Raw genomic sequence first — 18033 nt, 5'->3', positions numbered from 1 at the left:
TCTATTCGCGTTGTTACGTACGTTCTTGCTGTGCAACGAAAAGGGGATTGAAAACCAAAACGTGGTTTTAAAGCTCACTTCTTTCTTTACACAGTGATTCATTTTTCCTTTTTTTTTTTTTTTTTTTTCCCGTGATGTTGTGATAAACAACAAAGTTTATCAATAAGCAAAAAATTAAAATAAAAAAAAGTTTCAAAAAAAAAAAAAATCTGAAAGCTTTCAGATTTTATAAAAGCCCCAAGGGGCGTTTTTTTTAACATTTTGTGTGTTACCTTTATTTATTAAATATCACGTTCTTCGCACTTAAACTATAAAATTCAGTTTTACAGCAATATCACAAAACACTTTACAAACGCTTCCTCTAACTCATCTAGCATTTTTAAGTGTGGAAAGAGAAAAATTTGAAAGGATCGACTTTGATGAAGTAAATGATAAATTTGCTTCATCCAAGTTAAGAAAAATGTATACATAGTAATTAATTGTATTTCATGTATTATATTATTATTAATAAATATAAGTGCCCGACCAAGTCGAGGTGCACGTGATTGAAGCGAGATGAGGGCAAATTAAAATTTTGTAAATTGGCTGGTGGTGTGTCTGACAATTTTCGATCTTTGGCACTCCAAGCACGAACGTGTCCAGTTGGCTATGTCCTTTTGCATGCTAGGCCATACGAAACGTTGCTATATCAGTTTTCTCGAAGCCTTGATGCCAGGATGTGACAGACGATCTAACTGACTCAAAATTTCATGGCGAAACCCGGAGGGAACATAAGATCGAAATCTTAAAACCTGAACATCACAATAAAGTGATTTTCCAGATGACAGCTGCATAAGCGGCAAGTTGAGATTGGTGGAAGATTTGCTTTTCAAGAGGGTTTGTAGTTCTGAATCCCGGTGTTGTTCGTCCGCAAGGGCAGCAAAGTTTATTGGGGAAGGAACGGCTAGTTCTTCAATACGTGACAAGGTATCTGCTACAATATTCTGCGAACCCTCAATATAACGGATATCTGTTCAAATTGTCCTATGAAGTCTAGGTGTTTCATTTGACGAGGAGAAGCTTTATCCGAACGCTGTTGAAAAGCATAGGTTAAGGGTTTGTGATCTGTGAAGATCCTGAAACCGCGCCCCTATAGTATATGTCGAAAACAGCGTCATAAATTCCTAATAATTCGCGATCGTAAGTGCTTATCTGGTTTGCGCTGGTGAGAGTTTTTTAGAAAAATATGAAAGTGGTCTCCATAATTCTTGATCTTTCTGTTGTAAAACTGCTCCTATACCTGTTGTTGATGCGTCAACGTGTAGAGACATTAGGTTATTTTTTTGGAAGCAGAAGAGATGAAAAATATGCAACGCCTTCGCCGGGAATCGAACAGCGGACCTGTGGAGTACTGGCCCAGTGTGCAGAAGAAGCACTACACCACGAAGGCACGCTAGCAAAGCGGGAGAAATGCCTTATAAATGTAGAGTGATAATGGTTTCGATGCGGAAGGATACTGCAAATTTGTTGCCGAAATTATATCATTTTTGGAATGCTTCGCGAAATTCTGTGGTCCAGGTTATACACGTTTATCGTTTTTCTTGCTTCCAACCAAAAAAGAATTTAGAGGTGCTTGTATGGTTGCTGCATGAGGTAAGGAACGTCGATAAAATTTGAGCATAGCAAGAAATCTTCTTAAGTCCTTCGATGTAGATGGTTCGGGCATATCGTGGATAGCTGTGACTCTATCTGGAAGGGGTCGAACGCCATCAGCGGAAATTTCATGACCAAGAAAGGATACTCTTGGTTGGCCAAAAACGCATTTGGAAGGATTAAGACTGACACCGTACCGTTGAAAACGTTCAAAAACTGTTCTCAAATGTGATAAGTCTTCCTGCTCTGAAGAGGAGGCGATTAAGACGTCATCAAAATAAAGTACACAAAAGTCGAGGCCGTTTCACATCTGATTCATCAAGCGTTGGAACGTTTGAGCAGCATTGCATAAGCCAAAAGTCATGACCGGAAACTCAAATAGTCCGAAAGGCGTAATAATAATTTGGAACATTAGCTGAGTTAACGGGCACTAGTGATACGCCCGCTCAAGATCAAGGGTTGTAAAAATAGCTTTTCCCTCTAAAACTTGCGTACAGTCTTGAATGTGCGAGACTGGGTAACGATCAGGAATTGTAGCTGCATTTAACCAGCGATAATTGCCACTTCGTTTCCGAACTAGATGGAGCGGACTGGCCCATGAACTTTTTGAAGGACGGCAAATTCCCTGTTCCTTCATGTATCGAAATTCCTCTTTGGCGGCTTTAAGCTTCTCCGGTTTAGCGGCAATCTTGGTTTAGCGGCAATTGGACGTCCGGTAGTTTCAATATAATGTGGTACATCGTGCTTGGGTTCGGAAATACCCATAACTGGGCGCGTGTTTGTAGGGAATTCTCTGAGAAGTTGATGCCATGGGGAGTTACCCGAAATCAATTTAATGCTCAAATCTTGACTATTGCGAATTACTCCCGGATAAGTTAAGCTGGTTGTGAAATCTATCAAACGGCGATTCTTAAGACCGAGAAGCAAAGAAAATTTTTGAAAAAAGTCAGCGCCAATAATAGGACTTGAAACAGTAGCAATAATGAATGGCCATTGGAAGTTGGGGCGCAATCCTAAATCATGAGATATCAGGCGTTCACCAAAAGTTTGAATAGGAGTTCAGCTTACTACATAAAGTTGTAACTTGGAAAGGCGCTTTTGTTCGTGAAAATGTGGTGGAACGACAGAAACATCAGCCCCGGTGTCTACAAGAAACCTTAAGCCCGAATTCTTTTCGATGACGAAAAGGCGTGCAAAATTCCGGCCGCTGTCGTTCACAACTTCGAGCAACGGCCCTTCTCGTTTCCCTGGTCGTTATGACGACACGGTGAGCGGCATTTGTTTGCCTTGTTTCGAAATTTGTAGTGGTAAAACCAAATACCCGGAGGAGGGCTTTCATAACGCTTCTTCAGCGGGCTACGATGTGTATTTCGACAACGTGATGTGGAGCGGTTGCCCTGAAAAGGTTCAGCTTGGATGGCTGCTAACTGAGCAACCTGTTTGGAGAAATCACCAATTTGATCCTGTAACGCCACAATACCTGGACCAGGAGGTTGCACAGCGTGTATTTGCGCTGGAATGACCAGCTCGTTAATTTTATCAGCGATTTCGGGAAGATTTTTAAGTGACTCGCTACTGGTCGCTAAAATGGTTTGCATGTTAGATGGGAGTCTATTCATCCATAATGTTTTAAGAATGTTATCCGTTAGGTTACCGGTGGCTAAGTCTGACATTTTAGACCTCCTTGTTTTAGACAGCAATTGAGAAGTCCTCATTCATATGAGTACAACTATAAATCGTGCAACAGCTGCTTGATTTTAACTGTCTCGGATTCTTCATAAACAGAAATTAATTTTTTTTAAAGATTTGTATTTGACCGTCGCCGGTCAAATTATTTCACGAGCTGATTGCGGTACCTCTGATTCTAAGATCCCAATCAAATTATGTTTCGGCTACGCGTCACTTGACGTTGAAAGGGACAATTCTCAGAACCCACCCAATTCCAGGAAACACACGTAGCAGATAGATTACCATTCTCACTTACTACAAAGACCTTGAACGCCAAACATTAATCGATTATCGCTCAAATTGGGATCACGTGATCTTTCAGAAGCAGAACTTTCGTCTGACTAGTTGTCTGTACCCGGGACTGAAGTCCAGCCGAGACATTTTCGGTGAGGTTTGAAAAAATCCCGCGTAGCTGCAACATTTTCCCGTATCTAGGCGGGACTTCGCTTCCAGCGGGGCTCTTTTTTCTAGGAATCCTCCCATTTAAACCAGTGCTACCAGAATCTCGTTTCTCAGAAAAGTCCAGTCTAGCAGGGACTGTAGCCATATGTGATAACCTCTTAACGCGGCGATCGCTGTATAAAATTGAGTTTCGTCGGCAGTAATGTGACTCAACGCGCATCCAATTAAATGAACCATAACGATAGATCTCGGCGACAAAAGGGCGGTGGCTTAACTGCCACTCACGCCAATTGTGAAGCAGCATCATTATCAACCACTTTAGATCAATCAAATATGCACAATAATAATATATATAGAAAAATAATCAATATGTATATAGTGACACAGTTTCTTGGTACTTGAAATCAGTAAAATTGGCGCCTCAAATGCAGCAGATGATACATATATTTGCTGAAATTATGACAGAAATATGTTGACTCACCCGAATGCGGCACAACGCTTGAAATGACAGGTGAAATGTCTTACTTGCATCTCATCAGACTGGATAACTTACTACTGCTCAGAATTTTGACATATAAACTCCATATTCGTGCAACATTGAAGGTTGCTATTCCTAATAAATACCGGTCACCAATTATGGAAGTACAATTTTTTTAGACAGATCATTAAATAATTATGACAATTGAATAGAATAAATATTATTTTGTTTTTGGTTGCTATGGGTTACCAGACTGGCAGAGTTCAGTTGTAGTAGGCAAGTTCCCACATATCTATTTATCTATACTGTGTATTAAACTTGCTTAAAAACACTTATATAAATATGTAAAATAAATACAGTCAAAAGTCGTTAATCCGGACTCGTCGATTCCGGATTATAGATCATCAGTTTAAATCTGGTAAGATGGCATGCAGAAACTATAAAATTAAAAATATGAAACCGTAATTTATGAAATAAAGAACAATTATGATCTAAAGGGTATCAAAATTTACAAAAAAAAAAAAAAAAAAAAAAAAAAAAAGCTTAATATTTATTTGTTTACTTTATTAAACATTTCTTTCAATGTAAGTTGTTTAAGTTGCTTCGTTTTATGTGATAATACTTTCTCTTTAATTCTATATATAGATATAATTCTTCTTTAATTACAAAGTTCCGCTGTTGAAGCCCTATAATTGCTGTGTCGAGAATACCGATTAATTTGTCAGTCGAAATTTTTTCGTTTTCAATAACTCCATGTCACTTTCTTCACTATTGGAAGCGAATTATAATGACGAGGAATTTCATTTAAATCATATCAAAGACGGAGTACATGGAGATAAGCCAAATAAAATAAAAACATCTGCCCTGAAGATAAGGATAGTGCTGACAGATCAACTTCCAATTCATTGCACCCCCCCCCCCCGCCACTGCAGAGCAGCATGAAATTGATAATCAGATTTCGGAATGGTAGATAAACAAAGGATTATGCCTTTATCCATTTTTTGCAGCAATTCCACTTTTTGTTTAATGGACTTCAAAACATACTTTCGCTTTGTAGATCCTTTACATATTAGTAAATATATATCGAAAATTCTATTTGACATAATCGAAAGTTCAAGCTTACTTTTATAAAATTGCTCTAACAGTCTGCAAAAAATAATAACCTGGATCCAATTCGAAGATTAAGGAACAACGCAATCTGCAACATCAACTGAATTAGATAATTTTAGCTTAGCTTATACCGTGCGTTATACATTAAACACGCGTGCGTAAACGTATTATGCGCATGTGTACACACATATTCGCAGCCATAAAAGTCTTACACGCATGAGTCAACGCGATGCATACGCAGAAAGTTTGTAGTTTTGAGGTCCGGATTATAGATCATTCCGGATAATGGGTGTCCGAATTAACGACTTTTGACTGTAACACCTTTTTAACTAATTCTAGATCATCGTATGTCTGATTTTTCTGCTGACAGAGATGCATTTCCGAATCCAAGTCTAGTGTAGTTAGGTAGTGAGTATTCTTTATATATTTTTGAGTATTTTAAGGCAGATTCAGCATTTTATTATTACGAATATATTCTATATATTATATTACTGAAAGTTTTTTTGTGGGGGGGGGCGCCACGAAGGTATTTTGCTCCGGGCACCAGTTATGCTTGCTACGCCACTGCATAACTGACGAGTTATACGTAATTTCTCACTTCATGCTTGGCATTTTCTATCATATCTGCCTTCCTGATGCAGTGAATGATTAAATCTGTAGTAAAAAACTAAATTCTGTTCAGTTATATTTTTATTTGAAGTAAACAATCTTTTCAAATAATATTACTACAACATATTCTGCCATATTTACACTTTACACAAGTTTAACATTTGCTTAAATTCATTACATATTGTGTACACATGATTATGTAGTATGAATAATTTTACATACACTAAGCAGTACAAACTAGAAAAAAAAAATGACAGGTGATGTAAGATTTACAATTTGTCCTATCACAAAATTCTATAAAATCTTACAATTGTAAAAGTTTTATCAGATTTGTATTGGTGTCCTTTTTTAAAAATTAAATTTGATATATTTAACCATCAAGAATTCAGATATACATAAAACAAATAAATATCTATATACACTTAATTTATATCAGATACAATATTTAACATTTTATACACAATCATATACTGATTTAGTAAAATTATCTTATGAAGAGTAAACTAGTAAAAATAATTCATGCTAATATACTTGCTAAAATATTTTACATTAATTTAATAAAAGTACATGATTTTTTCAAAAATAATTTACACTACATTTGAGAAAATGATTCTCTTCAAGAAAAACATCTAAGAAACTATTTTTTGCTATTACAAACTGTCATTACATTCAAATGATTGCTTTAAAACTATATAAGAAACTCATTTAAAACTATGTAAAATTTTTTTTATAAAAATCACTTCTCAACTTTAATTTCTTCAATTTAAAAGGAAATTTAGAATTCTATCTTAAATTTTTCAAGAAGCAGAGCAATTTATATATATAAAGATTTCAAATTCATGAGGTAGAGTCAAAATAGAATTATACATATTGCATTCCGATGACTGTGATTATATGCATGAGCATGAGCTTATAATAATAAGTGGAAAAATTTTTTGAAACAAATATGCTGCTGCATTGAAGCATTTAAGGAAACAATACTAGGTCATAGAATAATAATACAGTACAAAGTCCATTATCCGGAATGATCCGTAATCCAGACCTCAAAGGCCACAAACTTTTTTTGTATGCTTTACGCATGCCTTTAAAAGAATGCACGTGCATACATTATGTGCATTACGCAAGCGCGTAATGTATGCTCTACGCATACGCACGTTGAAAGAAATGTTTAATACAGTAAGCAAATAAATAAAGCTTTTTTTTTTTTTTTGTAAAATTTGATACCCTTTAGATCATAATAGACCTTTATTTCATAAATTACGGTTTCATATTTTTAATTGTATAATTTCTGTATGCCATCTTACCAGATTTAAATTGATGATCTATAATCTGGAAAAACCCCTAATCCGGAATCGCCGAAGTCCCGACGAGTTCGGATTACAGACTTTGTTTTGTATACAATATATATGTGTAAAATATTATATTAAAATGAAATATTTGAAAAGTTAAGGTTTCAAAATTGCCTAAAAAGAAAAGGGGTTAACGAACAAAGGCATTTATAAGCCTGTGCCATTTACTTTAATGAAAAATGGCGAGCATGAAATTTACAGAATCATATTAAAAGCTTTTTGATTCTACCTCATAATATGATAAAAAAATTATTTTCTAATTATTAAAATTATAAAAAATAAAAATAATAATAAATACACAGCTCAATAAATACTATGATACATTTAAATTACAGATTTAATACTCAATGTAATTCAATCAAACAATAAGATTAATCAAATCGCAAAACGGAACTGTATTTTGATTTTATTCACAGTATTCCTGGACATAACCAATGCAATACTAAATACCCTTTTACAGTATGACATGACATTAGAAAACAAGGACACACATAATACCACAGTATGACATTGAAGCCACTAGTCAGAGATTTGCTGCCATAGTGAGAAATATACATATATCAACAATTTTTATTTTTTAGGATATGACAGTAGAGAAGCACAATCTGACAATGTATCAGATGAAAATAAAAAAAATATGCTATTAAATAAAATAGTCTCTTTTATTTACTATAAGTTCTAAGGTTTTTTACTAAGATGCTGGTGAGCCATCCTGTTGAGATTTCAACATATTATAACAACCCTGACATACACGGACAGGTTTCAGTATGCGAAGCCTGCTGATTTCTGATTCAAAACGACTGCATCTGTGAATAAAACACACATTTTATCAAAGAAAATATCAGCAATAATGCCCTTTAATCATAGGAAATTAGATACAACAATGATATAATTTTCTCTCATATTGGTATTTTATTAAAAATGCCATCATGTAAATTACAAAATTCATGTAAAAATTAACAATATTTAATTAATTTAATTATTATCAAAAATGTTGTTTTCAGTTTTGACACAGAGTAAGAATTTAGATACTCATAAAGTAAAATAATTATTTTAACATAAATAAATATGCCATTTTTGTAATAATAATTTTTAAGTGACAGGAATTACCCCTAGAATGGGAGAGCTGCCAGTCAGTTCTGGGCTAATTACTAATCAAAATCTTTTTTAATGTGAATGAAGTGAACTAAAACTTTTGGGTGTAAACTCAAAATTATTCACTATATAAAAGATTTACACTACATAAAGCAGTAAATTCCCAAATAATCTTTTATATGATTTAATTTGATTTAAATAAGAATATATATTTAAAGAGGTCACACACACAAAAAAAAAAAAAAAAAAAAAAAAAAACTTCGCCAATATATGAACACTCTTGGCTTACGCACTCAACCAATTGAAAGAAAATTTCAGGTATCGTTATTTAAAAATATGCACTTGCAATTCTTATGATTTAAAACAATACAGCTTTTGTAGTTACGGTTACAGTGAAAAAATTTTGAAATTTTTTAATGGCAACACCCACTGAAAAACAAACAGTGTTGGAATGATATACCTATGAAAAAATTGCCTGCATAAAACATTTGCAAAGAGCATTGTGAAGGAATAATGACAAAACAGAGAGGAGGTGTATTGGTGCATTTTCCAGAATTCACAGGGGCAGACAACAAAAGCACTAATCACAGAACAACAAGTGCAAAGCTCTGCTTGTGCAAAATATTTAATAAGCAATGTGGGGAGATGTTTCTTCAGTCAGGTGTTCAAAATTGTTAACAAAATGACACTTACAAGGAAACAACAAGGTGAATTGATAAAGCTGTTTTATCTGAACAGGGTAAATGCTGCCGAAGCAGTGCCAAAATCATAAGCTAAGGCAAGGCTCATGTTCCGTAAAAACTATACATGATTTAGGAAAAAGATTTGAAGAAACTAGATACCCATGTGATAAGACTGTGATTCAGACAACCATGTATTCTGTTAGAAGTTGTTGTGGAAATGTATTTCAGGTCCATTCCATACTGCAAGAATTAATGCTCCCAGTATGGAACTTTGCAAATATTTTCTTCATCATATATGAAGAAGATATGGCGGATGTGGCACTGGGCTGATGAAAATCCTCATGATGTGGCACCAGTGCCTTTACCTGAAGTGAATGTATAGTGTGGCACTGCAAGCACATTTGTTTTCGGTTTATACTTTTTCAAAGCTATGAAACTCGCACAGGTATGAAAATATGCTTCCTCACAAGTATTCAGTATGCAATAATGTTGCAGGGTTACAAATTTCCAGAGCTGCAGTAGAGAAATGCGACAGTAAATGTGAAATTAATGACATTCTATACATGCAAGATAGTGCCCCTCCACATATCCCCACATGTGTTCAGCAATTGCTGTAACAGCACTTTAGAGATAAGAATCATCTCCCGTAACAGTTTTGTTGCCACCTCACTCCCATAGATTTCTGGTTCTGGACCTGAAAACTAAAGCGTACACATCAAATCCATAAGAATTGTAAGAATTAAAAGATTTCATAAAATGTGAAGTTGTATATAGATTTCTCATGTGATGTTATGTTTGTCACTGTTGTCAACAATGCAATGTGTTATCATCTGTGAAAGCGTGCATGTTAAAAACTTGTACAAGTAATTCTAATAAAAGTTTTTCCCTTTGTTTTCTCTCGTGTTGTCATTGATTCTTTACAATGCTCTTCTTTGCAAATGTCTTGAACTGGTAATGTACCACATATGTATCATTCCAATGCCGTTTATGGTTTTTCAATGCGCTGATCAATTAATGAAGGGAAAAAACAGGTGTTGCCATTCGTAAATTTAGAAACTGTTTCACTGTAACTGTAAAAGATAGAATTCTATTCTTTTAAATCAGCATTTCTTAAACAGTGGGTCGCCAAAAAATTTAGCAGTTTTGATATTTCTTTAACTTATTATATTAATTTTACAATTACCAAATATTTTTACACAATGCATCTGAAAACTGATAAAGATAAGACAATACAGATAAAGAAAAAACGAAAACGTTTTGACGCATTCTTTTTATAATATAAACGTTCATTTGCCTTGCTTTGCACGGGACGCTGTCATTTTGTCTGCTACTTATTTAAAATTTTCACATTGTTCTATGTTTTAAAATTAGAAATTAAAGTGAATTACCTAAAACTGCAATAGTACATTACAGTACAAGTGAAAACATTGACTGCTTTACACACGCGTGTGTTGGATTTGCGCAATGCTTACGGGGTCTTGGGGGTCGCTAAAGAATCTCGATAATAAAAAGGGGTCGCGACTGAAAAAAGTTTAAGAAACCCTGTTTTAAATCATCACAGTCTTGAGTGCATATTTTTAAATAACTGTACCTGAAATTTAATTTCGATTGGTTGAGAGGATAAGCCAGTAGAAGTTCATAGATAGGGGAAGTTTTTTATGACCACCCTGTACATATAAATTAATTAAGTTTATTATACATATATAACATGTCTGAATGTTACATTCTAAATGCAAACTTACTAAGGCCAATGGAAGTTCCTGTTCTGACTTTTGAAAAATTTTACATAAATTTCATTGCCCTATACTTTAGTGAACTTCCGAATGTAAAATGGAATTTTTCATAATAACTGATTTTCTAATTTTTATAAATGTGCCAATATATTGCATAATGTACATTTTAAAAGAAATATTTTGGAATACAGTGGTATTTTTATAATTGAAAATATGAATCATCCATATAATCTGCTCCTCTGATCTCAACTAAGTAAATAACTCAGTGGTGAATCACCTGAAGAAAAATTGTCCATCTTTTTCCCTTTTAGTTACCTTTCCTCATTTGCCTCAGCTTTTTCTTTTATCTTTTTATTGGTTAGTTTCAAAGATAATAATTCTAGTAGATAGTCTTAAGCATTTGCTTTAAAGCAGGATCATACCAAAGATTAAAGTGTTTGAAATAAAATTTGCTCTTATAACACCACTCTGCATTCATGTACTCAGGGCCGACACCACAGCATGCGCAACCAGTGCAGGTGCACTGGGTGGCAAAATTGTTAGAATTTAGGAAAGAATCGGGTGGCAAGAAGTCTAGCGTGGGCCCTGCACATACTGATGTTAAAACAAATGTGCAACAGGTGTTGGCTTTCTTTCTAAGATTTCAGGTTTTATGTAAATATATGGCAGAGAATGACAAATAGGTCAAATATGGTATCAGTTTGTGTAAACAATTAAGTACCAATAGTTTACCAGTAGAAATGAGTGATTTCTAATTAAAAAAAAAAAAAAAAAAACAAGTGCATGATATATTTACCTTGAGCAGAAGAGCTGTCCACAATTTCGACAATGATGCCTTCTCTCCGAGAAAGAAAATCTGACACCACAGGCAGTACAGCTATCCCCACCCTCATCTCTGACCCAGTGGTCAGCAATTCCTCTTCCAGGTTTGTCCGTCACACTCCAACTAAATACTCTACCCCGGTCATCTCCTACATAAACTGTCTTATGATCCCTGGAAGGATATAACCCAAAATGCAAGATTTATAACATTAATAGATAGTACACATATAGCCTTATTTTACATTTAAAAATGAAATCCATAATTTAAAGAATTCAGTACATTATGTATCAGTATCGTAAATTTTGCAATGAGGATATTATAAAAGTGCTTTTCCAGTCAATATTAAAAATTAAACTATTAATTATTCAGTATTTTCAACATCCACTATTGCATGTTGATAATCAGTTCCACTGTGACAATGCCAAACCACATACATCTTCAGTCATTTGCCAGAAAGTAATGAAGCTTAGTTGGGATGGGGTACCACATCCATCCTAGTCTCCTGACACTGTATCATTAGACTGCCATTTGTTTTCAGCTTCAAGAAACTTCTTGTCGGGTAAAACTTTCATTTCAGATATCAATGTCAAATCCCCTTTAGAAAACTATTTTTTCAGAACAAAAAAAAAGCAGTTAAGAAGTTTGTTTAGAACTATGAAGTTGGCAGTAGTGTGGCAAGTGGATATTGAACAAAATGACTTGTTCATTATTGATCAATTTCTTTACATAAAAAATAATTTTTAATCTTAAGGACAAGAAAGCCAAAAGTGGATTTTGTACAACCCAATAAATATTTTTTTATATTTGAAGTGAAAAGTCACATTAATATTTTTGTTTGCTACTACATCTTATATATTTGTACAGTGTGTATTTCAGTTTATTAATATTCATTCCACCTTGTTAAAATGAAACATTAGAACATCAAACTTCCAAATGAAATAATTCTCAATATACTTCTCTCTGTTCTGGCATTTTAAAATTATACTGATGATTGAAAACTAGAAGAGATAAACCAGTAATAAAAAAATGCAGAAAAAGCACGAGAACTTTCCTTTTTATAATTTGTTAAAAAAAAGAAATAAGACAACTTATACACAAATATATTTTAGTTTGATTCTAACAACATGATTAAAAAAGTATCACATCTGAATACCCACGATATTTTTAACATTCATTGGTCATACGTTACGATCATCTCACAAAATGCATGAGAAGCTTTAATATTAAATATAAATTTCAGCTGTGGACAACAGTTGCTTGTTTTGAACAAATAAAAAGCAAAAGGAATTAAAAAGAAAACATTGAATGTTTAATTACTCAGAAAGATTTCTATAAAATGTTAATAAATTAAAATTAGTACAGTCAAAAGTCTTTAATCCGGACTCGTCGGGACTTCGGCGATTCCGGATTATAGATCATAAGTTTAAATCTGGTAAGATGGCATGCAGAAATTATAAAATTAAAAATATGAAACCGTAATTTATAAAATAATGAGCAATTATGATCTAAAGGATATCAAAATTTACAAAAAAAAAGAAGCTTAATATTTATTTGTTTACTTTATTAAACATTTCTTCCAATGCTCACATGCGTAAAGCATACATTACGCATAGCCGAAATTAGAAAAAATTAGAAAATTGCAACCAGAAAACTATTTGATTTGTATTCGTGATATTTATAATGATGAGGAATTTGATTTAAATCATATCAAAGACGGAGTACACTGAGATGAAATACTACATTTAGTAAGGAATTATATGCCGAATAAAATAAAAACATCTGCCCTGAAGATAACGATAGTGCTGACAGATCAACTTCCAGTTCATTGCGTGCCGCGACGTTCATCCCCCCCATGCAGAGCAGGGTGAAATTGATAAACAGATTTCAGAACGGTTAGATAAACAAAGTGTATCCCTTTATCCATTTTTTTGTAGCAATTCCACTTTTTGTTTGATGGACATCGAAACATAATTTTGTTTTGTAGATCCTTTGGGAGCTCCAGCATCGGAAATTCTATTTGATATAATCAAAAGTTCAAGCTTACTTTTATAAAATTGCTCTTGCAATCTGCAAAAAATAATAAGCCAGATCCAATTTGAAGATTAAGGAACAACGCAATCTGCAACATTACCTGAAATAGATAATTAGGTAATTTTAGCTTATACCGTCCGTTATACATTAAACGCGCACGCGAAAACGTATTCTGTGCTTGCGCACACGCATATGCGCAGTGTTGGAAAATATGACTTATTGTAACCCTTTTACTGCATCATCTCTCCTCCTTGAAATGTTTATTAGGTTTAGTTCTTATTTTAATGTAATATAGTAGTTATTTCTACTTCTTTTTCTTACTGTCACTGTTTGTGTTGAGAACGGACTGTTTCAACCTAATTAAGATGCAAAAACGAAACGTGATGTTACGTCATCTGGAAAGCCGAATCATGTCTATAGTTGATTGTTTGCTGTGAGATGACGTCATGCCTACTTCTGGTATAAGTATCTCGCGTCACTCTGGCTCAGCCCTTCTAGTTCCTGCTTTCCTGGCACTTGGGTGTGCGGTTTCCAGCCCCTTTTGAAGGATACGTACAGTCCGCTGAATAAGTTCCTTGGTTCTAGAAGCTACAATGTGAGTGACTGCCGTGGGCGGCATCCATGTTTTTCATGAAGGTGGCATTTAAAATAAGTTGGCGGCGATTCCTCATGTTCAACTAATGTAAGCGGAGTTAGGCCGGATTTAAGTGCTTTCAAGGACTTAATTTAAATTTCAGGTGCTTTCTTGACCATTGATCATGGACTTATTGAATGTGTAGCCAATTTCATTTGAGACCACATAATTACTGTTTAGGACATTTTGTTTGTATTGAATGCCAGTATTTTTGGAGACCAGGTAAAAATATTATTTGATGAATGATGGTTATAATATATTTTTTCTAAGACTCTGATATTGTTTAAATTTTTTTTGTGTGTGTTTTTATTCTTTTTAATATATTGCTAATAAATTGGTTAAGTTTGAAACTTCTTTATTGTCTTCAATGTCTGCACAACATATTATCTCAGAGAGTTTTTATTGCTACTACTGCTAAATGTTTAATTTTATAAACTTTAAGCTTTGCTTTAGCATCACGCAGTCGTAAAAGTCTTGCACACACGCGTAAACGCCTATGCGCATGCATCAACGCGGCGCATGCACAGAAAGATTTTAGCTTTGAGGTCCGGATTATAGATCATTCCGGATTACGGGTGTCCGAATTAACGACTTTTGACTGTACATTGAGATTAATACATTAAGTGCATGTCAGTCACTGGTGATTGATATGTATTATACTTTCTGTACAGACCACGTCCAACTGACACTATACTTTCCATTCAGAATGTGTCATCCTACAATGACTGACAATATACTTTTTGTTCAGGCCGTGTTAGCAGAGATTAAACTGTGTCAGAGCCCACCAAAGGCCAGTTCCGGTACTTCTCAATTTTTGAGATAAATCATAATTTCAGCTGGAGTGTATTGGAGCCATAAATAAAAGGGCTACAGCACTTCCTTTATGAAAGTGGACCAACATTTTAGCAGTGAAATTTTATTTTAATAATAAATATATGCCTTAAAAATTGATTCTAAATTCTGAAAGGTTTGTCTTTCCCTAAAACCTTCGGCAGAAGTTTGGAGAAGGCTTTTCAGGACAGAAAAGCCTTCTCCCACATATCAGAGGCTTGTTCTCCAAGATATGCAATGGATTTATCACAGCGGATAAATTTATTGTTCCACAAAGTACTAAAAGTGAATATCCTGGTTATGCATATGCCACTCTAATGACTTCTACTGCAGAGCTCCTGAAGATGTTTTGAACAATTTAACCAAATGTGAGAACTACTACTGTCAAATATACAGAGCAGCCTTAGGTTTATTTTCACAATTATCCATTCACATTCAGGGGAAATGTCTGCTTGATGGCATATTGACAGTGCATTATGATCAGAAAGTCTTGGACTCAGCCTTCTTTATTTTCAAAGCTATATTTTTCTGTTAAAATTTCCTCATACTGTTTATAGAATTCTCACTATTCTTCTTAGCGATGCTTTATCTTTTCTCATTCATATGCCGGGGTGGGGTGGGGTGGGAGAAGAATGCTTTTGTATCCATCATCCCTTAAAATAGTACATTAATCATATAATCAGGGTTTAAATTCAGATGGAGATTGGCTGAGCTCCTTCTTAGTTTTAGGGTGGAATTTTAATTCCATCAATGATTTATTATATGTCTGTTTATATCTTAATATTTCTTTTAATTAAAATTTAATTATTTTAATTTTTATTTATTTATTTTTTTTTCCTTCATTCCTCATAGTCTTCCATAGGACTCTGACACTTCTAATTTTAGAAATTAAACCCTGCATGTTAGTCACTGCAAACTGATGCTATACAATTTTAAAAATTATACTGTGTCAAATCCTACATAGATCTCTGGCCATCAGTACATCAGTGAAACTGGACATCACAGGCTACATTGAAAGGAAGACAAAACAGGCCTGGAGTTTAATATATTAAAAAAGTTTTTTAAAATTGTTTTATATTTAATACGAGTTGATAACTCATATTACATAATACATTAATGAGTTGATAACTCATATTAAGTCCTGCCCCCCCCAAAAAAAACTACCCAACCATTAAAAAACTTCCCATCTACCCCCTCCCCCCCAAAAAAAGAGGTTGACCTACAGTGATAGTGATTTTATTAAATACTATGATAGTGAACTATCACAATTATAATTAATCAACATCTTAACCTATTTAATTTCCTTATTCATGCACATATAAGTATTGTTTTCTCTCACAGTATCTAATTAAAAAAAAACATGGTTTATAAGCCCTGTTTTTTTCATATTTGTAAACTCAATTAAGCCTAAAAGGCAGACTGATAGAATAATAAAATAATCCTTCGATGATAAAATGCAGTTTCTTCCTAACAGTTGGAGGTATCATTTAAAATAAAACACACAATTAAAAAAATAGTTTTTAGTGTCTATGTTATATTTATGATGTTGATAATCTACATCTTTAGACCTGTTTACATGCAAAATCTATATCAAAGTTTTGATGTATTATAAATTTGTCATTTATAATTTAGATTAAATAGGTTACAGGATTAACAAGAAGTGAATACAAATCAAACTAAGAAAAAGTTTAATACAACTATAGAAATTTTACCTTGATACGGCCAAGGCGGTTACAGCAGCAGGCTCTGTATTGTCTTTTCTGTCGAACGCTGTGTGCATTGTCAGTTTACTACGAAATACCAGTTGGCAATGCCACTTAAAACCTACAGTTAAAGAGAAGAAAATTAAACAAAAATTCGTTAATTTCATTACATAAAATAACAAAGCTGATTAATATGATTCAGCTAATACACTAAAATATGCCTGTATCATCTGAAAAAGATAACATATTACTTTACAAACTGAAAGGAAGTGGCAAACTACTCTGTAATCCCCCCCTCATTTTTTAAAAAGTCTGGTCAAAAATCTAACGTGATCAACAATAACTTCCTCAACTTGCAAACTTTATTTACAGTAGATAATCCAACTTTATTTACAGTAAATAATCCCTATATTGTGGATTAAAAATTTGCCATTAGTAAAGTGTTTTATGTCACAGTATAATTTCTATTTCTAAATTATTTCTATCAATTATCCTGCAGTCTTGACAATGCTAACAGCGATAGTAGAGATATTAAAAAAAGATGACTGAGCATGCATTAAATAATTCTGCAGTCAATATTTACTTAAATAATAACTTACTATTATTCCATAAAACATTTCAACACACACCACAGCAGTAGTCTTTCAATAAATTATTTACTGAATACTTGTAGGAATAGAATACTGTTACAAATTAGCCTACATTCAAATTACACAAAAGCAATTTATTAAGTTTTAGAATTGTACTACACAAGCAATTTGCACACTCTAATTTTAAGAGGTAACATATAATACACATAAATACAGACTTTTGGCTTTTTTATTTGTTTAGTTCTTTTTAAATACATTGCTGTATGAATATAAAACTTGTTGATTAATTGGCTCACACAATTTGAATAAATGAAATGAATAAAAAAGTAAAACCAATTCACCTATTAAAACTATGTTTATGAGGTCAGTAAAATCAGAGCTTTTATGTGTAATGTGTTTGAATAAAGAACTGATCAACTTGAATACGAATGATATATCCTCTCTGCTGCTGGGTTCAGTTCATTTACAATCTGCAATTCTGCTATTTCTGTTAGATTTTAGGTACTTTTATAAATATAAACTGAACTATACAGGAGATTGACAAGAAGTCTTTTCAGCAACATAGCCAAGATTCAATTTCAAATGGATAAAATTACAGAAGC

General features: G+C 33.6%; 1 protein-coding gene across 2 annotated transcripts in view; it reads right to left on the bottom strand.

Moving 5' to 3' along the window:
* Positions 1-6022: 6022 nt before the first annotated feature.
* bchs (WD repeat and FYVE domain containing 3 bchs) overlaps positions 6023-18033 on the bottom strand; it is a 196540-nt gene continuing 184529 nt past the window's right edge. For both annotated transcript variants that reach the window (XM_085827196.1, XM_085827197.1), the window contains 3 exons: positions 16851-16962; positions 11616-11813; positions 6023-8114 (listed from right to left, as the gene is read on the bottom strand). In XM_085827196.1, coding sequence (XP_085683322.1) covers positions 8000-8114; positions 11616-11813; positions 16851-16962 — 425 coding nt within the window. In that variant the 3' untranslated portion in view covers positions 6023-7999. The remainder of the gene's footprint in view (positions 8115-11615; positions 11814-16850; positions 16963-18033) is intronic.

This window comes from Stegodyphus dumicola, chromosome 11 (genome assembly GCF_044657685.1).
Source record: "Stegodyphus dumicola isolate Sdum_Otavi_A_Nest chromosome 11, ASM4465768v1".
Lineage (NCBI taxonomy): Eukaryota > Metazoa > Arthropoda > Arachnida > Araneae > Eresidae > Stegodyphus > Stegodyphus dumicola.
This window is presented reverse-complemented; position numbering and strand designations above follow the sequence as displayed.